This window comes from Alexandromys fortis, unplaced genomic scaffold, assembly GCF_014885135.2.
Source record: "Alexandromys fortis isolate MF-2015 unplaced genomic scaffold, M_Fortis_MF-2015_v1.1 scaffold_50, whole genome shotgun sequence".
In the NCBI taxonomy this organism is placed as follows: Eukaryota; Metazoa; Chordata; class Mammalia; order Rodentia; family Cricetidae; genus Alexandromys; species Alexandromys fortis.
The window spans coordinates 1,805,514-1,829,493 of record NW_026067932.1 but is presented as its reverse complement, the minus strand read 5'-3'; the positions used below and the strand labels follow the sequence as shown (position 1 = coordinate 1,829,493).

The 23,980-nt window shown below is 41.3% G+C and overlaps 1 protein-coding gene and 1 pseudogene across 1 annotated transcript in view; one reads left to right on the top strand and one right to left on the bottom strand.

Annotated features, from left to right (window-relative positions):
- Ube2n (ubiquitin conjugating enzyme E2 N) overlaps positions 1-23,118 on the top strand; it is a 32,050-nt gene extending 8,932 nt beyond the window's left edge. Inside the window, exons 2-3 of the mRNA XM_050145557.1 lie at positions 21,410-21,797; positions 22,381-23,118. Coding sequence (XP_050001514.1) covers positions 21,410-21,797; positions 22,381-22,421 — 429 coding nt within the window. The 3' untranslated portion in view covers positions 22,422-23,118. The remainder of the gene's footprint in view (positions 1-21,409; positions 21,798-22,380) is intronic.
- On the bottom strand, positions 13,319-16,125 carry LOC126503795 (prolyl hydroxylase EGLN2-like; annotated as a pseudogene).
- Positions 23,119-23,980: the final 862 nt, after the last annotated feature.

Here is a 23,980-nt window from a genome sequence, read left to right as displayed (position 1 = left end):
AACTACCTTTGTGTTCTACTAAGTCTAAAAGTGGATTCAGATTCTTTTTTTGTTTTTCATTTTGTTAACTCCAGAGAAGGTATTTATTTGTATCTGACTTCCATTTGGAGAGAATAAGAAAAACTGCATTCCTTATTTTCTCCTGCCTGCAGCTAATTCTTGGTATTAGCCTACAGATGATTTTTTTTTCACAGTTGGAAACAGTGATTCACAATTATAAAACTGCCAGGCAAGAAAAGCCAAGTTTTATAATTGTGAACCCCAGCACTCAAGAGACAGAGGCAGGTGGATTTCTGTGAGTTTGAGGCCAACCTGGTCTACAACAGCTAGTTCCAGGACAGGCTCCAAAGCCATAGAGAAACCTTGTCTCGAAGAAACAAAACAAAACAAAAACCTTGACATTTCTCACCCTTGGCTGTAGAAGAGCTATTCTCATTAAGCCTCCCTCTCCCCCGAGTCATGTCTGTGTTTTTGTTGTTACTTTTTATTGTGCTAGAGTTGAAGCTAGGACCCCATGAATATGAATGTAAGTAAGTATTCTATTGCTGCTCCTAAATAACTATATGGAGACTTCTTTTTTTTTTTTTTTTAAAGATTTATTTATTATGCATACAATGATCTGCAGACATGTATACTCCAGAAGAGGGCACCAGATCTCATTACAGATGGTTGTGAACCACCATGTGGTTGCTGGGAATTGAACTCAGGACCTCTGGAAGGAAAGTCAGTGCTCTTAACCTCTGAGCTATCTCTCCAGCCCATGGAGACTTCTTATTAATTATAAATGCTCAGCCAGTAGCTCAGGCTTGTTAGTAGCTAACTTACATTTTAACTAACCCATGTTTCTTAGCTACGCCCTGCCACATGTCTCGATACCTTTTCTCAGTATAGCAAGTTAATTTCCCATCTGCTTCCTCTGCATCTTCACAACTCCCTAGACACCTCTTCTCCATTTCTTTGTCTGGCTGCTCCACCTAACCTCTACCTGTTTAGCTATTGGCCAGCCAGCTTCTTTATTAAATTAGTCAGTCATAGTGACATGTATTCACACAATATTCTTCACAGCTGGGTTTTTTGTTTTGTTTTTAAGACTGGGTCTTAGTGAGGAGGTGGTGGCACACCTATTCAATCTCAGCACTTAGCCAGTGGATCTCTAAGTTAAAGGCTACACGGAAACCGTGTCTCAAAACAACAACAACAACAACAACAACAATAATAAATCCCTCAATCTCATATCTCAGGTTGGCCTAGAATTTGCTGTATAGAATGACCTTAAATTTCTGATCCTCCTGCCTCCAGTTATGTACGTTGGCATTATGGGAATACACTGCCGCTACATTCAGATTTTAATTTAAAAAGTTCTTTCATTTTAGAAGGTTGTCAATACATTATTAAAAATCCAATTATTGAACCAAATAGTAATAGGGAAAATTCCTATTTTTATTCAATATTCTCACTGAATATTGAAGAAAAAAACTAATTGCTTAATTTGTTTATTATTTATTTTCTGGATTTTTGAGGCAGGGTTTCTTTTTGTAGCCTTGACTGTTCTGGAACTTGCCCTGTAGACCAGACTGGTCTTGAACTCGGAGATCATTCTGCCTCTGCCTCTGAGTACTGGGAAGCTCGTGCCACCACTGCCTATCTCATTTGTTTTAAGGTATAATTTATAGAATGTAAAATTCAGTACTTCAAGTTTTGAAATGTAGTGTTTTTTTTTTTTTTTTTTAAGATTTATTTATTATGTACACAGTGTTCAGCCTCCATGCCTGCAGGCCAGAAGAGGGCACCAGATCTCATTACAGATGTTTGTGAGCCACCATGTGGTTGTTGGGAATTGAACTCAGGACCTCCGGAAGAGCAGTCAGTGCTCTTAACCTCTGAGCCAACTCTCCAGCCCCGTAGTGGTTTTTTTTAAAGATATATTCAGAGCCATGTGAACGATACCACTAATTCCAAAAGAAATATTTCCATAACCTGCAGAAGAAATCTCTACTAGGACTGGACATGTATGTAGCTTAGTTGGAAAAATGCTTGCCTAGCTTGCACAACAAGGCCATGAATCCAACAGGTGCTCATATGTTTACTGGGTGTCGTGGTGCATGCGTGTGGTCTCAGCACTGAGGAATTAGAGGCAGAGGACCAGAAAGAAGTTCAAGGTAATCTTTGGCTGTATAGTGAGTTCCAGACCTTGGTTATGGGTGACTGAACAAAACATAGAACTGGGTTTTAGATTTATCTCATTTCCTGATTTTTATCTTCACATAGAAGTCTTGTATATTTCATCCAACTTTGTTTTACAGAGAAAAATTTACATTTTCTGGACTTCTCTCTGCTATGTCTGTCAGTACTGCTAGTGTTTCTTTCCTTTGCTAGCCTCACCATTGCCAACTTAGTTTTAGTTGTCTGAAGTCCATTGCTCTTCCAGATTTTGTTTTTATGTGGGCTTTTGTCCTCTTCTGGATTTTCCCCCATCACCTTTTCTTCATTCACAAACACCTTTTCACAGTGAGACACCTGAAAATGTAATCTTTAGGGGTCTCCATTGTTTATAGGCTTGGGTTCCAACTCCATCTGCCATGGAAAATCTCACAGTTGGGCTGGTGAGCTAGATGGCTCAGTAGGCAAAGGTGTTGGCTGCCAAGCCTGATAACCTGAGTTCACTTCCTGGGCACCAACCTTGTGAAGAATGAGAACAGACTTCTGCAAGTTGTCTTCTGACATCCACACACAAAACTAAGTGAGATGTAACACCTCACAATCTTCCCTGTCATCTTATTTCATTGATAGGCCCTTTCTTTGCTTCCTTCCTTCCCTAAGATATTTCTATATTTATTGATCACAGTGATGAATTTGTCTGCTCTTAAGTTAAATCATCCCTGGATGTCTAGTGGGAAATGATGCTTTACTTGGTTCTTTCAATAATGGATAAATTCCAAATTGGATGAATGTCAGGTGATACTCAATAGGAAAAGAATCCTTGAGGAACAAGTTTTCTGTTTCCCTTGACCACATTGTTGAGAGTTGAGCAGTCATAGGAAGATAAGAGAGAGGTGTTGACTTCATAGCTAACACCAATTTTCCAGTGTAGACCTTTTGTAAAGGCAGAAAAGTGCTTGACATGGTGCTGCTTATAGGCAGGAATAAGATGCTCTTGTGATGTTACAGTACTTGGCTTGGCTTCAGTCCTGTAGAGATCTGTAGGATGTTAGTTATGCTTAGGGGAAGGCTGCTATACTTTCTTTTTCGTTTTTGTTTTTCAAGACAGGGTTTCTCTGTACCTTTGGAGGGTGTCCTGGAACTAGCTCTTGTGACCAGGTTGACCTTGAACTCACAGAGATCCTCCTGTCCCTGCCTCCTGAGTGCTGGGATTAAAGGCCTGGGCCACCATTGTCCAGTTTATGCTTTTCTAGCTTTAAGTAATCATTGCATATTAAAGACTCAATGTAATCCATATTCCACCATTGTAGATGTGTTTGTGTACATTTTTGTAAAATGTTTTCAGAGATGGTTCTGATGATTAAATAACTTACTTGAAGATACAAGCCGGCTTCAAGGTTTAAACCAGCTTTAGTCTCTTTAAGTATTCTGGCTAAATCTAGCTAGCTTTTTTGTATTGTTTTTATTTATATTATTTCAATTTTTTAAAAAAAAAAGTTGTTTTGGATGTTCTGTTTGTGTGGATCTGTGGGAGAAACAGGGTTCACTCTAGGATGATTTTTAGCCTTTGGAGACTTGTGAACTGACTGTAGTTTACAAAGGCTTTTTTATTGTTATGCAATTTACACCTTGGCAAGTCAATTTCCGGACATCATAATCTCTTATCAGAAGCTCCTCAAAGAGACAAATGCTAAAGCAGTTCCCAGTCACAGGAGAAAAAAAAAATCTGTTTTCTGAGTCCTCCCACAACCAAGTTTTGCATAGGCTTTGAACCTTTTAGGAACCACTCTGGTAAGATTTACATACTTCAAACAGAAGGTGGGTTGGGGGGGGGGCACACAAAAAGGTAGCAGTTAGAGAAGACATCAAAGCCAGGTGCTAACACTCCAGAGTCAAACCTGCAAAGCTTTGCAGGAACAACTGCTATGTTTTAAATTTTTTTATTTCATGTGTATTGATATTTTGCCTGCATGTATCTCTGTGTGAGGATGTTTTGATCCTCTGAAACTGGAGTTACAGACATTTATGAGCTGCCATATAGGTGTTGGGAATTGAATCTGGGTCCTCTGGAAGATCAGCCAGAGCTACTTATTTTTGTTACTGTTTTTTGAGACAGGATTCTCTATGTAGCCCTGGTTGTCCAGGAAATTGCTATGTAGACTGGGCTGACCTCAAACTCGAATTCACCAGCCTCTGCTTCCTGTGCTGGGATTAAACGTGTGTACTGTCATTGCCTGGCCTAAGGGTTTTTTTTTTTTTTTTATGACTTTGTAAAACTAGCATCACGAAATGAGTTCTACATTTATATTTTTAATATTGTACATTTCATTGACTTTTGTATGTGTTTGCATGTACACATTCTATAGTGTTCATGTGGAGAGCAGAAAAGAACTTTTGAAAATCAGTTCTCCCTTTCCACCCTGTGGGCTCAGGGAATTGTAGTTAGGTCTTCAAGTTTAGTGGTAAGCACCTTTTATCCATTGAGCAATCCTACTGGTCCGTTTTTTTTTTTTTTTAATTATTATGTGTATGTGAATGCAGGTGTGTGAGTGCGATGGCATGTTTGTGGAGGTAGAAGACAGCCTTTGGGAGTTGGTGCTTTCCTTCCTCTGAGTTTTGAGGATCCAGCTCAGGTCATACCAGCAAAGCCTACCAGCAAAGTGCTTTTGCCTGCTGAACCATCTCATTGGCCCCCACATTCATTCATCTTTTGAATTATTTCACAGTGGTTTTTTGTTATTTTTAGGCTATCCACATGGCATGATTGAATTTAACCTGATACTTTAAATACTTTTCTTTTTATTTTATTGTACATGTGTATTGCCCTGTGTGCCTGGTGTACATGTGGAACTCAGAAGGCAACTTGTGGGAGTCATTTTTCTCAACCTTGTGAATTTTCAGGGTAGAACTAAGTTGTCAGGCTTGGTGGCTTGTGCCTTTGCCTTTAAGAGCTAAACTGCTTCACTGGCCCCACCTTGTCTCCTTTTACTTTGAATGAGGATAGTTGCTCAGGCTGGCCTTATTCACTGCCGTCCTACCATAGTTGGAATAGAGCAGATAGCTCCGTGTTCCAAATTTTCTCATGCTGTTTCATTTCAATTCTTTACTTAAGGTTTATTTTTATTTTACATGTATGAGTTTTGCGTGCATGAATGAATATATGTGCACCATGTGAATGCAGGATTGCCTGTGGGGCTATAAAAGAGCATCGATCCCCTGGAATTGGAGTTATAGATGCTTGTGATCCACCATGTGGGAACCAAACCTGTGTCCTCTATAAGAGAATGCAGAGCCATCTCTCCAGTCCTTCATATTCTTAAAAAAATATCAAAACAAAACAAAAAGCCCAAACAAACAAAAACTTTGAGGTAGAGAGTACACACATTAACGGTGATCTGTGTGGAAACAAGGGGGCTTATCTTAAGGATCATTCCTCAGGAACTGTCCCTCTTGTTTTTTGAGACAAGCCTTGTTGTTATGCTAGGCTGGTTGAGAGAGAGCCCTGGAACCTGCTTGGCTTTAGTCTAGTGCAGGAGATCAAAGCTGTCTCCCCATTCCTAAGATCTTTAATAAGATAAACAGTCAATATTGAGGCCATGTTTGTTATTAATTGAGGAGACTCCTGAACTTAGGAGATACAGGAGAAGGACCAACCTAAGTTTGAGGCCAACTAGGGCTACATAGTGAGGTAGCTTAAAAAAAAAAAAAAAACTAAGGATGGTAGAAGGAAAGAGCTAAGTGGGGAGAGGGATAGAAAGAGAGAAAGTGGACGGATGCTGTGGGACAATGGTCTTTTATCCTGTCACTTGCATTATTTTTAATAAAATGCTTCTTGACCAGTAGCCAGGCAGGAAGTATAGGCTGGATGATGGCAACCAGGCTGGAAGTAGAGGCAATAGAAGCTTGGCAATAAGTATTAGGGGAAGGAGAAAGCTCAGTCCTCAGCCTGAAGAGAGAGCCTGAAGCAAGAGAGCCAGCACAGGCTTTACAGTTGCATTTCTAGTATAAGAGATCATGCACAAGTAGGCTGGTATCTTAAAGGCTATTGGCTGAAGGAGCGGAAGGAGCTCCCACAGCAGACAGATTACTAAAGCTGCTGGAAGAGCAAAGAACAAATTGAGCCTGGTTTTGTTGGCTCTTGAATTTGGTTTTTGTAAGTGTATAACCTGTGAGGTTAGACTATAAAAAGCTGTTGAGCAAAATTGTAAATTTGTGAAAGTTGGAACAATGTCCCATTGTTTCTGCCGCCCCCACCAGCACTTTTTCTACCGTTTACAGCCACTGTCTGGCTTCCCAAATTCTTAGACTTACATATCAGTTCTTGAACATCATCTACTCCTAGTTGGTCATTTTCTTTTCCTTATGGAGATGCTCATTTCTTCCACTAGTATATGGGGTTGAGACACATGTGGATACTGGGGATTGGGCCCATGCTGGTTGGTGGAGATAGAGTAGCTAATGTGTAAGGGGTGGTCTATAGAAGGTGCACTCAGTGGCACCCAACAGCACTTTGGGTTAATTTTAACTGTCATTAGATTTTCAGATAGTAGAAGTGTTCTCATTTGTGGAGCTAAAATACCCCAGAGCAAAATGCTGATTGTTGTGAATATGATGTGTGGTTGTGGTTATGTGTAGTAGAAGCACAAAACCCAGGGCCAGATTATTTTGACTTGACTCTTGCTCTGCCGAGTAGTACTTGAGTAACTTTATTTGACCTTTCTGGGGATGGATTGACTGACTGAGTCTTAGAGCCCGTCTGTCTGTCTGTCTGTCTGTCTGTCTGTCTGTCTGTCTGTCTCTTCTCTCCTCTCTCCACTCCTCTCCCCTCCCCTCTTCTCTCTCATTGTTAGCTTTATGGTGGTTAGAGTGCAAAAACAAAGCCTAACACAGTACTGAGCGTTATGTGGTATTGGTTCTCACTATTAACTGATTTTCTGCAAAGATTCTACTGCACTCTAGACATACACTGTATCCTACTGAGTGAAAATTTTGAATCAGTTAACACAGAATACATAACCCTAACTTTAATTCTGAAATGAACCAACCATTTTGAAAACCAGTGATACCTGTTTACCATTAATGGTTAGGAAAATGAGATACTTTGTGTAAAAATCAGCATGTAAAATCCATTTTCATGTATTAAACTATAAAAAAGTTGACTTTGGAACCAGCAAAATGGTACCCAGTAGAGGCTGCCATTCATGCAGACTACATTGGCACTGGCCTGAGATTGTACAGCCCTTCCAAGGGGGCTTGTCTGGAGAGAGACATCCCCTTAAAATCTTAGGGCTTCCTACAGTATCTTTTATTTTTATTTAATTTTTTTTTTAGACAGGTCTTCTCTATAACCTTGACTGTAAGTTGTGCACCGCCACACTCATCCACATTACTTTATCTTTAATGTGACATAGTCTTTGCTTTGGGTTTTATTACATTTATTTTTGGGGGTGGGTGGATATCAGAGGAAAATTTATAGGAGTTAGTTTTTTCCTTTTATAAGTCCTGGAAGTCAGATTTGAGCAGATTATCAGGCTTGATGACAAATGAATTTACCTTTGAGGCATCTCATTAGCCCATGGGTTCTTTTCTGAAACTAAATTATGCTGTTGGCATAATTGGATTGAGTGCAGATCTAGACCATTGTGTCTTTTCATGCTTCACCAAAAAATTGAGCTGCCCTACTTTTTTTGTTCTGTTTGTTACTAGAAGCATAGGTTGCATCTGTTAGGGACATCTGTAGGCACGACATTGTGCTGTGGTTGCTGCATTTGAGATCCAAATTGAGCTGAGAAAACTTACAATACATTATGCTGGCTTTGGTAGCACATAGGCTGAAACTCCAACAGTACAGATATGCTTAGTGTCACATCGTCCCTGCTCTACCTGTGAAAGTGTGATCACTAGCTTCTAAGCCAGAAAAATTTGTTTGTGGTACAATTTGCAAAAAATGTCAGTTTATCAGTATGCAGCCAGCCTTGAGGAACGAAGCTGGCAGAGTCGCAGTCGCCAGCAAGTGCACACCTTCCAAACAGTTCTGGGGATTTTGTCTGTGTAAGAATAACATTCTCAAATGTGACTAGAGTTTGGTGCTAGGAATATGACTGATTGTATTTAAATTAATTTTGTATTCTGTGAACAAGTTAATAAAACAAAACTTGTAAGTTGGATGTGGTGACATGTGCCTGTAATTTAGTACTTCACTTAACTGAAGCAGGGTCAGGATTTAGAGAACAGCAACTACAAACACCAAAACAATTTTCATTGGCAATAAATTATTTACTTGTTTAGATATTAAACATTTATGTATATGTACTGGGGTACAATCTATATATGATATTCTTCCTCTTGGCAGAAAGACTATTGAACAGTACTTAGCTTAAGAGATACTACAGAAGGGAGTGCCCAGTAACAGTAATATTTAATTCATTCTAATTATAGAACGCTTAGTATGTTTAGTGCTGGGGAGTCTTTGTTCAGGGTAGGCCTCAATTTTAGAAGGTGATTGATTAGTTTATTAGGTTTTGTAGCAAACATGTCCAACTAAAATTGGAATTAAATTAAGGTGTTTTGGCTATGACACCCTCCCCTTAATACTTCAGATTACCTAGATGATTTCAGCTTTGTACTATGAAATTAGTACTATCTTAAAAGGGTTTTAAACTATGTTGAAGGTCTTTGACAAGAGACTGTAGCTGACATAGTCTGTTCTTCCCCATTCAGTTCCACAGGAGTGCTTCTTTTCTCCTTATTCCCAGTCTGTTATCCTCCTGTCCTGCTTTGGTTTCTGTTGCTGTGATGAACACCGTGGCCAAAAGCAACTTAAGGAGTAAAGTGGGGAGCCAAGGCAGGAACCATGGAGGAACACTGCTTACTGGGTCGCTTCCCACGCTTGCTCAGCTTGCTTTCTCACACAACCAAGGACCACCCACCTGGGATGGTATTTAAGCCCCCACCCCCCAAGGTGAGCTAGGCTTTCCAACAGCAATCCTTATTCAAGAAAGTGTCCCCACAGACCTGCCCTCAGGAAGTCCGAGGGAGGCATTTTCTCAATTTAGGTTCCTCTTCTCAGATAACTCGTTTGTGTCAAGTTGACAAAAAAACTAGCCAGCTTGTCCCCTTTTCACTTCTCTAATTTTAGACTTTATCGTTACCAAGCAACCAAGGCAGCTTTATTTAGGTAATGTAAGCAGGAGCAGCATCCATTGCATTAGGTATCTCAATCTGCAGGAGAGTCAAAGAGCTAGCAACAGGATTTAGAATTGGACAGCAGTGATTTCATTGAGTTGATGTGTACAGTGTGTGCATTAGATTGCTGGTGTCCAGTACAGGATGCTCCTACTAGAACTCTTCCACTCTTTGTTGCCGTGGTGGTAATTACTGTTCTTTTTTTTTTTTTTTTTTTTTTTTTCTCCGAGACAGGGTTTCTCTGTAGCTTTTTGGTTCCTGTCCTGGAACTAGCTCTTGTAGACCAGGCTGGCCTCAACTCACAGAGATCTGCCTGCCTCTGGGATTAAAGGTGTGCGACACCACCGCCCGGCTGTTATTCTTTCTACAATGGATTCTTTTGAATTCTTAACTTCTGTCACACAGAGGTTTTTGCTGGTTTTTGGTTTTGTTTGTTTTTGTTTTTAAGACAGGATCTTATGACCCAGGTTGCCTTAAATTCACTGTGTAACTGAGGATAACTTTAAACTCTTGATCCTTTTGCTTCTTACTCAAAGTATTCTGACAGGAGAGTGCCATCGTGTCCAAAAGTGAGGAATTAATACTATTCTTAACATCTACTAAGGGGACAGTGGAATCCTTAAAAGTGTGTAGGTGTGTGTTTATGTGTCTATGGGTGTCTGCCGATTGCCAAAAAAGGATGTTTATTTATGAAGTGATCAAAGGAACTATGGATATCTATAAGCCTCATTTTGCCATTACTGTTGCCATGCAGTGGTGTGAGAAGGCCTTTTGTATATGTGTTGTTATTGGTTAATCAATAAAGAAACTGCTTTGGACTGTGATAGGGCAGAATAGAGCTAGACAGGAAAACTGAATGCTGGGAGAAAGTAGGTGCAGCCTCCCACAGGAGACAGATTCACCAGAATCTTGCCGGAAAGCTACAGCCACGCAGCAGTACAAAGATTAATAAAAAGGGGTTAGTTTAGGATATAAGAGTTAGCCAGAAATACGCTTAAGCTGTTGGCCAAGCAGTGATTTAATTAATACAATTTCTGTGTAATTATTTTGGGTCTGAGCTGCTGGGAACGAACAAGCAGCCTTCCCCAACAGATTGGCGCCTGAACCTAAGTGTCTCTTTTCTTCATTGGTTGAGTAGTGGAGGGTTAGTCTTTTGTTGTTGTTGTAAAGCTGTTTATTTTTATCTTATTGAGTGTTTTGTTTGTGCACCACAGTTACAGATGGTTGATGCCAAGTGGGAGGTTGGGAATTGAACTTGGGTCCTCTGGAAGAGCAACCAATACTATTAGCTGCTGAGCCATCTCTCCAGGCCCAAGAGTTATAGTCTTACACATCATCTGCTGCCACTTTCTCAACAAAGACACCTGCATAGGTTAAGCTTCATGTCTTTACATCCCATTGATTTAAAAATACCGAAGGTGAGTGGCCTTGCCATGTCTGCAGGATAGGCAAGCTTGGCTGTTAATTTTCTAGTCTAAAGTTTTAGGTTTGGTGGGAATAGCTGGGCTATTGGGTGTTACCTGGGTGTGATAGTGCACACCTTTAATCCCAGCACTGAGGAGTCTGAGGCGGGTGGATATCTGAGTTTGAGGCCAGCCTGGTCTTTACATAGTGAGTTCTAGTACATGCAGGTTACATTGGGAGACCCTGTCTTTTTAAAAAAAAAAAGTAATGAAGTGGTTTTGTTGCTTTGAAGTGTTAACCTCATTCACTAAACTAGGGACTAGAGAAAATGGAATCGTTTGAAAGTCTTGAATCTAATCTGGGGCTGGATATTCAAAGGATATTTTTACTATGAAGAATTTTTCAAGTGTTTTATGAACTAGTAGGGATGTATCTTTAACTGTTCTAATGTTTGGAAGTCTTTCAGGAAACATAAAAAGATGAAAGTTTTAAAGTATTTTATTTTCCATAAAGCTTAAAATATCTTTAGAAATCAAGAATAGCTCTAATCTGGTCATGCTTGATGTAATGGTTAAGACTGTAATGCTCAAATTCTAAAATGAATTTTTTAAAGACTGGCATTTGTTATATATACTAAAAAAATCTAACTATGGGAGTAGTGACATATTCTTAGAATTTCAGAATTTAGCGCCAGCCAGTGGTGGCACACACGTTTAATCCCAGCACTCAGAAGGCAGAGGCAGGAGGATCTCTGTGAGTTTGAGACCAACCTGGTCTACAGAGCTAGTTCCAGGGCAGGTTCCAAAGCTACAAACCCTGTCTTGAAAAAACAAAAGCAGAATTTAGGAGATGAAGGCAGGAGATTCAGGAGTTTACCATCATCCTCTAAAACATTTACTTATATTGTTCCATTATTAAATAAATCCTGAGTCAGATATGGGGTAAAAACCTGATCAGAGAAGTGGCAGAGAAGTGACAAGCTACATCCTCTCTCTCCCATCCAAAAGATCCTAGAATCTTTCTAAGCCTAACCCTACTACTTCCTGTGTTCTTTGTATGTATCCTGGGTTATCCAAAACCTCTGGCTAATTCTGGTCAGCTAGTTGCTAACTCTGCCCTCTGATTCAAAGTAAACAGTTTCAGAGTGGGAGTGTCCAAACAAACATTACCAATCCACCCATTTGCTCAACCAACAGGCCACTGTTTTTCACTGGTGTGGCTGCTATTTGAATCACCAGGAGGCAATATTTAGTGCCCCCTCCCCCAAATTCTGGAGAGCTGGTATGCGAGGCCTTTTGAGATATATGCATTAGAATCTTAAAAAACAAACTTGTTAAAGTTTACCTACAGTTAGTTGAAAAGCAGTACCATTAAAAAGGTTGGGAATACTTCTAAAATACAGAAATGGAAAATTAATGAGATTATTGTTTCTTCTGAACTCAGGAGGGTGAGTCTCGTTCTTCAACACACTTCTCTCCCACTTACAACAGCAGCAGCATTGTCCCTGAGAAGGGAGAGGACTCCCTCCTAAGCCCTTTCTGTTAGAAGAGGCCTCTCTGGACAGTGACAGGCCAGGGTCTCCCCATTCTCTAAAGACCCGTTCATTTTTCCTCATATAGAACTGAGGTTTATTCTTTTATTTATTGTATGCTGTATATTGGGTATGTGTGGGTTAGTTGCCCTTAGGTGCACTTGTGAGGTCGGAGAGACTGAACCCTCAGTTATTTCCCCCACCTCCATATTCTGAGACAGGATGTTTCATAAAGAACTTGGAGCTTGATGTTCCAGCTAGGCTAACTAGCTGGTTGGCTCTACTAGCTGGCCAGCAATCCCTGACACCCCCAAAATACCTCTGAGCTCCGTCTAGCACTAAGGTTACAGTCTGTTTCCATATCCAGCTTTTTTGGTATGGGTGCAGAGGAGACAATTTCAGGTCATCACACTTGTGCGGCTCAGCCTTCAGACTGAGCAGAAATCATTCTTCCCTCCTTTGAGAAGGGAGGAAGGGAAGATGGAATGAGAAATGTGTTTTGCTTCCCACAGTTTGAAACTGGGTGTGATAGTTCACACCTGTAATCTTAATACTGAAAGGTAGGAGGGTGCTGTGAATCTAAGATCAGTGTGGTACAATGTTGAGTTCAGGAGAAAGTGAGACAGCCTGTTTTGTTTTGTTTTAAACTAGCTGGGCACTCAAGGAAACATTGACTGGGGTAAATCTCCGAATTTCAGGCTAGCCTGGTTTACATGTTTACATAGTAAGTCTTCCAGAGTTATAGAGTGAGACCCTGCCTGGGGGGGGGGAGGAGTTGACACTTCAGCATTACATACAAAACAAGCAACAAGCACTAATAAACATTCATTAGTAAATTTATAAAGTCATAGAACTTTAGTATATACTTTCGTGAACTGGTGATTATAAAGGTCAGAAAATAGTCCCTTCTTAACTCCTGTGCACTTTACAGCCCCAGCAGGCTAGTTAGTCTGTACCTGTGATTACCCGTGAGATTAAGAAGCCAGATGGAGTAGAGCCCAAAGCCTGGATTAAGCCTTGGTTCTGCTGTTCCCTGGTTTTAACTGGTTACTCTGCTCTTCATTTATTAACTGAGTATGAGGATTGAGTGAATTTATATAGAACACTTACATCAACATTTGGCATGGATCATTGTATCCATTCTTATCTGGGAGTAGTGCATTATCCCTGTCCTTAGGAGTATAAGGCGTGTGTAAACTATACCAGTTGATGTGTTTAGGTATGCGTGGTTGACAAAAGAATTGGGGATGGTCGTCAAGGAAATTAAGTGTAATTTACAAGGACATTTTGTTAGGCTTTTTTTCTTGTCAATGATTGGGTTGACATAAGCATCATAAATGCTGCTGGCTCTGCTTCCCTTTCTTCCTCTCCTCACCCACTCTGGCCCCTTTTGTAACAGTCCTCATGGCTGAGGTTTCCCAAGTGCTGGGGTTGCAGGCATAAGTCACATCTTCCTTTACCAATTGACACTTACTACCTGGGGTTCTTGTTATCTGATAGTTTAAAAGTTTGGCAAATGAGCCAAAAACCATTGTGCCAGTTTGAGTGATGGTGGAGAATAGGAAAGTGAAGACTGTTTTAGACCCGAGAAACAACCTGATCATACATTCTTAACTTTCGCTTCCCCAGTGTCCATTTCTTTTTCCTTGAACCTCACAGAAGTATTGATTTAGTTTACTGGGGAGGGATAAAATTAGGGTGTAGGTTTCTGACCCATAAATAGCATCTGGCCCCACCTGTTGCTTACTACTCTTAAGTGGAGTAGTATACTTTCTTACCTGCTACTTACTGGTACAATGAGCCCAGGGCCTTTTGTTGTTGTTCTAGGTCATTTGTATTTCTGGGGAATTTTGCTTGGAGACAAGGTCTGTATCCCAGGCTGATTGTCTGGATTACTGTTATTCTAGCCTTTTCCCTCTGCTGTGTATGATACTAGGGATTGAACATCAGGGCTTCCTGAATGCAAGCACTATGCCAACTGAGCCATATCTTCAGTCTCCAAATAAAACTTTTTGAGAGAAAAGCTTTATACTAGATTAAAAATCTTCTCAGATTTAGTCCCTGGTACCAACTCTTGGAAAGTGTCTCTTTTTGCCACCTAAAAACATCCAGGGGGTAGAAGAGAAGGGGGCGTGTGTTGAGAGAACCATTCTCTTCTTTTGACTTTAGGATAAACATATTCAGGATCCCTTTTGGGGCAGTAGCTTTTCTGGGCACAGAAGGAAGCACATAGGGAATTGAGGATTAGCTTAGTTTTTGAGATTGCAATTGCTGGCGGTTTTTTTGTTTGTTTGTTTGTTTTTTTCCCCCCAGCTCTGAGGGAAACTTATTTCTTGGCTGGCGGGACCTCTATACCCATGCTCCTCATGGCACCTTAGTCTGCCCAAGCCATGGCAGCCCAGTCCGTAAAGTACCACAGCCAATGGGTTGGGGAGTCACTTCACATTCCAGGCTGGAGGAATGGGAAGGGGTATGTGTATGGTCCTCCCCCCCGCAACAGACCTTTGACAGCATGACTCACCTCAACCCCAAATTCTGCCTTCTCTCAGCTCAACACACAGTGGACCAGACATGGCAGGGCATAGGCCACCAGCCACACTGGCCACTGCCTAGGTCACAACCTGGCCCCAAACACGGGACAGCAGAGGTATCTCCTTGTTGGTCCTCGGTGACCCTTATGTCCTCCACACCACACAGCGCAGAGGCACGCCAGAAGCAGCAGCAGTGGCAGGTGGGGAGCAGGCACCGAGGCTAGTGAGCTGCAGCTGGGCCTGGGACTCCCCTGAAGCAGGGAGCTGCTGATGGCAGGGGTTGGCCATTAGGTGAGTGTAGTTGGCTGTGGTACAGGAACTCCTTTCTGTCCCGATGCTAGCAGAAGTCTCTGGCTGCCGCCTGCTCCTTGGCATCAGACAGTGATGGTGTACCTGATGACATAGGCTGGTTTCACCTCATGTGGGTTCCGTCGGTCAGACCACAAAATGAGCAATCTGTCAAAGAGTGGCTTGATGTTGGCTACCACTGACTGACCCTCAGGGAAGATCTTAACATCCCAGTTCTGATTCAGGTAATAGATACAGATGATGCCCCGCCCGTCGTGGTGGGGATTGTCAGCATGCCACACGTCCTGGAGCCCATTGCCTGAGTAACACGCCACCGTGGCCTTTATGCGTCCATTGAAGACTTAGTTCCTCAGCTGCCCTCCACAGTGGCGGATTACTGTGTCCACATGAGCCATGAGGGCACCATGCTCCTGCAGCCTGGCTTGTGACCTTCTACCCAGGCCACCTGGTCCCCATGAATGCTGCACGGTGGGATCACCCTCTGGTTCACTAATTGCCCATCTCTCAGATGCCCGCCCCTCTTCAGGGCTTCCACCTCAGCCAGCACACGGTCACCCAGTGTTGCCCCCAAGAAGTTGTCTTGATGTGGATACAATTATAGTCCGGGCCAAATGCTCAGGTGCAGAGGGTTGTGCTTCCTCCCTCAGCCTAGCACTTGCTACTGGTAGTGTTGTTGCCACCTCGGTCACAGCCCACACCACTTTCCCCTTTGGCTTCCTGGTTCTCTTGCCTGGCCCATGGTTGCTTGCTGGGTAAAGCAGCATCCCCACCATCATTGACCTACTTCCATTTGGGGGCCTCAGGCCTGGCACCCTGGACCACCAGTCGCTGGCACTCCTTGGTGACTTCACTCTGCAGTGGCCACAGCTCACCACCACCCTCTAGTGCCCTGAGGGTGCTTGCTGGTCCCCAAGTCCACAGTTGTCCCTTGGAGCTTGAGAAGGGACTGGTGGGGGTAGCAAGCCTTTTCCTCCAGCCTTGGCCCCCCTCACCGCCTGTGCGCCCCCCCCCCCAGCATTAGCTTTCTTAAGTGCATTTGAAATCCAGATCAGAATACGTCCCTTTTTAGGACATACTTAAATTAGAGCTATCCTTCCCTTAGCATAGGGAAATGACCGTATGCTACAGTTTGAAGAGGGGAGAAACAAGAAGAATGAACTTTAAAAAAGGGTAGTTTGTTTTTGTTTCGTCTGTTGATGTCTTTGTCCACTAGAGGGTGGTGTTCACTTGAAGAAATAAGATTGTTTCTTGGTAATTAACCAATGTTTCTTGTGGTTGCCTTTTTATGTCAGTCATTTTCATAAATAGTGTTTTGACTGCAGGAAGCAGCAATTCTCACACTACTTGTTAGTGACTCCAAGTCTTCTATAGTACTTTCTGATTCTTTTTGAAAGGAAAACAGTGATAATTTAAAGTTGCTCTACAAAAATCTAACCTACTCATTATATTGAGTTAATTTATTCTTAATGGCATGTCAGTAATAAGATTATCTTGATTTTTACTCTGTAGGTGATAGCATCTTGTAGCTAAGGAACAGGTGAGAATTGATATTTGTGCTTAGTGTAAAAGTACAACCCGAATTTGTGAAAGCTCAGTATGGAAAAAGATCTAAGCCGTTCTGTTAGTTATTTTATACTGATGTATGTTGAGATAGTATTTATATTGATAGCATGTTCAGATAGTATTTTGAATATATTGGGTTAATAATTGGGTAAAGATATTATTAGAAGTTTATTTTTCACATAAATTACTATTCTAAGAACATTGAGTTTGTGTGTGTTGTCTTAGCTGGTAGAGGCACTTGCCTGATAACCTGAGTTCTGTCCTTGAAACCCACACAGTGGAAGGAAAGAATCAACTTCCACATGTTGTCTCTCTGACTTTCAAAGTAAACAAACAATCGCTAAAAAATACTATTTTTTGCCAGTCAGATTAAAATTAAAATTGTGCACTAGTTTTAATCCCAGCGCTTGGGAGGCTAAAGTAGGTTGATCTCTGAATTAGAGACCAGCTTGGTCCTACATAAGACCCTGTCTCAAAATGAAACAAAAATAATATTTTTTTAAAAATCTTTGTGTATGTTGGGGAGGGGGTTGTTCCTGTGTCTCAGTATTATACAAATGTAAATTTCATTTCATATGAGCATCTTAAACTTTGCAACTTTTCCTCTTAGGATTTGAAGTATGACAGGAAAATTGGCAAATTTATTTTTCTTTCGCAATTTTACCTATAAATAAAGGTTTTTGTTGTTTTATAAAACAGTCTCATTTATGTAGCCTTGGCTGGCCTAGAGCTCACAATGATGTGTCTGCCTCTGTCTCTTCAATGTTGGGATTAAAGGCATGTGCCTTCCTCTGACTCCCAAGTGCACAGATTAAAGATGTGTGCCACTAGAACACTGGTAGGAAAAAAAAATCTTTGAGAGAGGAAAAAATGATGTTTCCCTTAATTCCTTAATGAGAGGTAAAGGCTTTGTTAGAGTGGAGTTGACAGTGCTTTCCCAACCTGCCCCCAGAACTTGGAAGTCAGAGCAAGAAAATCACAAGTTCAAGGTCATCCTTGGCTACATGAGACCTTGCCCCAAATCAGGGGTATATTAGGGGGGGGAAGAAAAAACATTGACAGTGAAAGTTTGTGATTTTAGTAAGTTTTTTAAGGTATGAAAACTGCTTTACGTGAATTTTCTGCACTTGGGAGTCAGAGGCAGGCAAATTTCTGTGAGTTCAAGGTCAGCCTGGTCTACAGAGTAAGTCTCAGAGCATCCAGGACCTCACACAGAAACCCTGTTTTGAAACAACAAAAACCAAAAAGAGTTTATTTTTGTCATTATATATGTACATCTGTGTGCATGCCTCTGGGTGCCCACAAAGTCCAAAAGAGGGAGTTGGAGCCCTTAGAAATAGTGACAGATGGTTGAGTGCTGGGAATCAAACTCTGGTTTTGTACAAGATCAGCAAGTGCTCTTAACCTTAAAGTCTGCAGGCATACACCGTACACCCCACTAATGCTTTCATTGGGAAGAGTGCCTGACTTAGGGTAGATAAACATATGATGGCATATGTGCGCATGTGGCTTCTGACAAAGATGAAGAGTGATTTTGGAGCTATTTTAGGATCTGGTCTTGGAGGTACCTTTGGTTGCTTGTTAGAGCTTTAAATAGCTGCTACTATGTATAATTAGATTTTTGGACCTGTCCCTTTTTTCCAGCTTCTCTTTTCATGGAAACCTGGGATAAAACAAGGTTGAGGTAGGGCCAAAATAAATGTTACCATCTTTCTAGTTCCTTTTCATTTCTTTGCTCCTACACTGATCTTTACTATCCCACCCTCCGTGTTTCCTGGGGAAAGGAATGGTGTGGTTTCTGAAGTGGAAGTATGCCTAGTAGGTTGAGGAACTGTAAGGAAGTTAAATAGGATTGAACAAAGAGGTTGGGGTGGAGGATAGCTGAAGGGGAATTGGAAAGGTAGGCACAGTGCAGAAGTCCATTGCAAGGCTTTGACTTTTAAATATGTGTGAAAAGTAGACCCAGGAAGTAAAAGAAAGCAAGGTGGAGGTGAACCACAGGTTCTGTTAGTCTGTGACAGAGCTGGTGGGGGCTTGAGCAGAGGTGAAGGGGTGATGGGAAGCAGCACAGCCATGGTAGACTTGTGGGATCTTTTCTGACTTTGCTGGGGGCCCAACCCAGGGCTCTACACTTGCTTTCTTTTCTTTTTTATAATTAATTAATTAATTTACTTATTAAAGATTTCACACATGCTCTTTCTTGCTCTTGAGCATTACCTCAGTGAGACTCGGAAGTTTAAATCAGATTGGATATTTAGCCTACAGGAGAAGATGGATCAGGGATGGGTTAACTGACATAGGGAAAAATTGGGGAAGATCAGAAAGTTGAGATTGGGTTGCTGTGCTAGTCCATTTTCTTTGATTGTACTAAAGTGTTCAAGGAATTTTAGCTCACATTTAGAGGCTGAAAGTGCAAGGCCAGACAGTGTTTTGCTTTCATGAGGACCTTTCCCACTGTGTCACGACATGGCAGACAAGCTGGAAGAGAAATGGTCATGTGCAGCAGAAGATGCCAAGCTTGTGGCTTCACAGTCTGCTGTGAGGAGAAACAGCTTTGCTACCTCCTCCTGCTAGGAAAAATATTGTGAAGTTTGAATAGTTTGAGGAAAGGTCAAAAAAGGAAAACTGATTCAAGAGAGATGTCGGCACCATGTTCATATGGAGGTGAGAGAGCTGTGCGCTAGTGGAGAGGGTGGCTCTGGTAGGAACAAGTGAGAAGCCCAGCAGCATGTGGGTACATGTGCAGATGGCATTGTGGAAACTTAAAGATGTTTGCCTTCTCAGGAAGTAGGAAGCAAAACATCAGTCTGAAGCAGGGGTGAGGATGGTTTGTTTGTTTGTTTTGTTTTTTTGTTTTTGTTTTTTGGCTTTTCGAGGTAGTATTTCTCTGTGGTTTTGGAGCCTGTCCTGGAACTAGCTCTTGTAGACCAGGCTGGTCTCAAACTCCCAGAGATCCGCCTGCCTCTGCCTCCCGAGTGCTGGGATTAAAGGCCGTCGCCACCACCACCCAGCTGAGGATGGGTATTTTGAGGTTTAATAGCCTTGGGAACTAGAATGTGGTGTGATTATTGGGAAGCATTAATAGCTCTTCACGGAGTGTCAGTGTTGTGGTTTTGGTCCCTGGTCCCTTTAAGAGACAAGCCACGCCCACTCCCTCCCCCTTGCGCTGAGGCAGGCAGATCTTCAGCTTCCAGCCTGAGCTCATTCTCTTCCATCTTCCTCTCAGAGAGGCAGCTTCGCTTCTGCCTCTCTCCCCACTTCTCCGCTTCTCCCCTTTCTGTTTGTCTGTCTGTCTGTCTGTCTGTCTGTCTGTCTGTCTGTCTGTCTCCCCCCCTTCCCCCTTCATAACCTTCTGAATAAATATTCAACCCCACTTTGCAAGTCGTGTCTATCCATGTTTGTGTCTCCCTGCCTGGGACCAGCCATTGCTCAGGGACCAGCAGCCGTCTCTGCCTGGGACTGGCTGCTCCCAGGGCCTGTTGTCTGCTGCCACATGGCCCGCTACTGCCTACTGCCACTGGGGATCTTGCAGCATTTTTTAAAAAAAATTATAAAAGTCAGTTTTAGACTTATCAGTGTAGATCAGTGCACCCTGCCTTGTATCTTCCATCCCTTACTTCTCTTCCCTTTTAGGTGCCCTAGACATTTTTTATTTTTATTTTGTTTTATTTATTTATTTATTTTGGCTTTTTGAGACAAAGTTTGTCTGTAGCTTTGGAGCCTGTCCTAGAACTCTCTCTGTAGACCAGGCTGGTTTTGAACTCAAAGAGATCCACCTGCTTATGCCTCCTGAGTACTGGGATTAAAAGCATGTGCCGCCACCACCCCGCTTGCCCTCGACATGTTCTTGTCTCTCCCTTATTAGGGATTGTACTCTCTAGGTCTGGTTGACGTTTAACTCAGTTCTGCCCGCCTCTGCCAAAGTTGCTGTTGCCACCACACCGTGTTTCCTAGACTTGTTCTCATCTCCAATACTTGATTATAGTTAGCTGTTTGTATATAGGTTCCACCAGATGCAGATGGAAAAATCCTATGGGAGGAAAGTGTGTCTTTATGGACATAAAAGGAATTTTGTCTTTGTTCCTTAGTTTGTGTATTAGCTACTTACATAACATTCACATTGTATTAGGCACTGCAAATCAATGAGAGATGGTTTGAATATACAAGAAGATTTCTGTAAATACCGAACTATTTTATGTAAGAGATTTGAGAACTCAGAGATTTTGATATCCTTAAGTATTCTAGTTGGCTTTTAAATACAAAGAATGAACAATTTATTTAGAAAGGGAGAGTTCAGTGGCTTGGGTTTTAGTAAAGTTTAAAACAAATGGCCTTACTCATTGTAACAATCCCGGTGTCATTTTTCTTTTTACATCAGTTTTCTGGCTATCCTGGAACTCATTGTGAAGACCAGGCTGGCCTCAAACTTGAGATCCATTTGCACCTGCCTCCCAAGTACTGGAATTAAAGGCATGCACCACCACACCCAGTTTAAAAGGCCTTTTTTAGCATTTATTATTGGGGAGGGGGTTGTGTGTGCCTGTGCATGACATAGTATTTTGGCATGGTTTGGGGGTCAAATAAACATTCTTTTCTTTGAAATTTACGTTTGGTTAGCTAGATAATGTTTCACTGGGAGATTCTGTCTAATTAGAAAAATGAACTTTTAATTTTGGTATCTAGTGAAATGACATTTGTTTCACAAGTATTTGTTTTTCTGTTGTAGGAAACCCAGCGTTTGCTGGCAGAACCAGTTCCTGGCATTAAAGCAGAACCAGATGAGAGCAACGCCCGTTATTTTCATGTGGTCATTGCTGGCCCCCAAGATTCCCCCTTTGAGGGAGGGACTTTTAAACTTGAACTATTCCTTCCAGAAGAATACCCAATGGCAGCACCTAAAGTACGTTTCATGACCAAAATTTATCATCCTAATGTAGACAAGTTGGGAAGAATATGTTTAGATATTTTGAAAGATAAATGGTCCCCAGCACTGCAGATTCGCACAGTTCTGCTATCAATCCAGGCTTTGTTAAGTGCTCCTAATCCAGATGATCCATTAGCAAATGATGTAGCCGAGCAGTGGAAGACCAATGAAGCCCAAGCCATAGAAACAGGTACTTCATATTTACTCTGCTTCTGCTTTTCAAAACAAGTTTGTTGCCATTTGATTTTTTTTTAATGAGCTCAGATTAAAAATAATCTAGAAAAGGTGATTTTGCACTGTGGGTTTAAGCACATGGATCTCACAGTGAGTATCTCCTGTACCAGCAGTATGTGAAGAGACTAGAAAACTTGCAGCTGTTTTGTACTATATTTATGGTCCACTTAAAGTATATAGCAGTTTGTAGAGTATGGAATCAACAGACTTCTTCCTGCTGCAGTTACAGCAAAACCAGTGAAGAACATTATCAGCTATTCAGAAGGGAAAGCTACAATGCAGTCCATCTGTTGAATTTTATGAAAGGTTTAGAGCTAGTCTGGTCTACATAGTGAGAACCTTAGAAAACAATTGTACTGCTTTGGTGATAAGACATTCAGAAAACTGATTCTGATGCAGTTTATAGGAGATGCTATGAATTTAGGAGGGTAATAGTATAGCATTTCTACAAATTGTGCTTGTTTGCTGTTTATGGTGTTTGGAAAGAAATCTAATGAGCTAAGTAAACTAACACTTGCTTATTTGTTTTTAATCTACAGCGAGAGCATGGACTAGGCTATATGCCATGAATAATATTTAAGTCGATCAGATCATCAAGTGTACATCACTTCTCCTGTTCTGCCAAGACTCTTCCTTTTTTTGTTTGCATTTAATGGACACAGTCTTAGAAACATTACAGAATAAAAGCCCAGGCATTTTCATCTTTGGTGATTACATGCACATTAGCAAATCTATGTCTTGTCCTGATTCACTGTTGGAAAGCATGAGCAGAGGCTAGAAGTGTCATCCGGGTTGTTGTGAAGTGTTTAAAAGCAGTGACTCTGCTTGGATTCATTTCCCCATCATGGTTTAAGTACAAAGCACTGTGAATGAAGGTAGTTGTCAGGGTTAGCTGCCAGGGGTATGGGTGTTTTTATTTTATTTTTTAGGGGGAAAGTTTTGTTTTAATTTTATGGTTTCCTTTCTCCCTCCCCCTCTTATGGGATCTAATTGCAGTGGTTAAATGCAGCTAACCAGTTTTTTAGCATATGCTCTCTAGCCAAGTCTAACTTTAGACGCTGTAGATGGACAAGCTTGATTGTCTGAACCAAAATGGGAACATTAAATAAACATCACAGCCCTCACTAATAACATTGTGACTTTGCTGTCAAGTGTAGATTCTCTGCCCCATCCCCCCAGAAGAAGAAGAAGAAAAAAAAGCTTGTGACCATTTTGTATGGCTTGTCTGGAAACTTCTGTAAATCTTATGTTTTAGTAAAATATTTTTTGTTATTCTACTTTGCCTTTGTACAGTTTATTTTACTGTGTTTATTTCACTTTCCCGATGTGACAATCGTATTTAAAATTTAAACAGATGGAACATTTTGTTTGGTCTTCTCCATTTGACAAATTGATTGGCAAATGGAGAATTCTACCAGTTTGTTTCATTGATGCGGATTTGTGATAGGATTTTACTGAATGAGTATTTATAAACTGGCTCTGAGCATGCATGAAGCAACAGTATCTATTATTTTTTTTAACCCTCCTAGAAGTTTTAAATAAATGTTTCCTGATTTAATTAGGTGATCATTGGTGTCTTGCCATGCTTGAAAGTTGGGCATGCCCAACAGTCACAATAAAAATGACAAATGGATGTCATAGAGAACTCACATGTCCACGTTTGAGCCTCAGATGGTTCTTGTCTGGAAACCTGTGTTTATTGTTTGTGCTATTAGGAAGCCAGTTGAGCTTTGTGCAGGCAGTTTTGTCTTCTTGCAGATCTAATGAGTGAACCCCAAGCAACCGGCCTACAGGAGGGTTGTTAGCTCTTCAGTTCCTGTGTGTTGCTTTGAGAATCCCCCCCCCCTTTTCCTTCCCTTTTTTTTTTTGTTTTTGTTTTTGTTTTTGAGGGCATGTTTCTTTCTGTGTAACCTTTACTGTCCTGGAACTCACTATGTAGACCAGGCTAGCTTCCAACTCAGAGACCCAGTTGCCTCTGCTAGGATTATAAAGGCCAACCATGCCCAGCTATTTCTTTTTAACTTTTAATTTGGTATTAATTATTTTCTTCCCATGTGAAATCATCCTTTCCCACCTTTTTCCACATTGTCTTTCTGATTCTTGTTATTTTTAAGTCCTATCCATGTAAATGCTAACCTT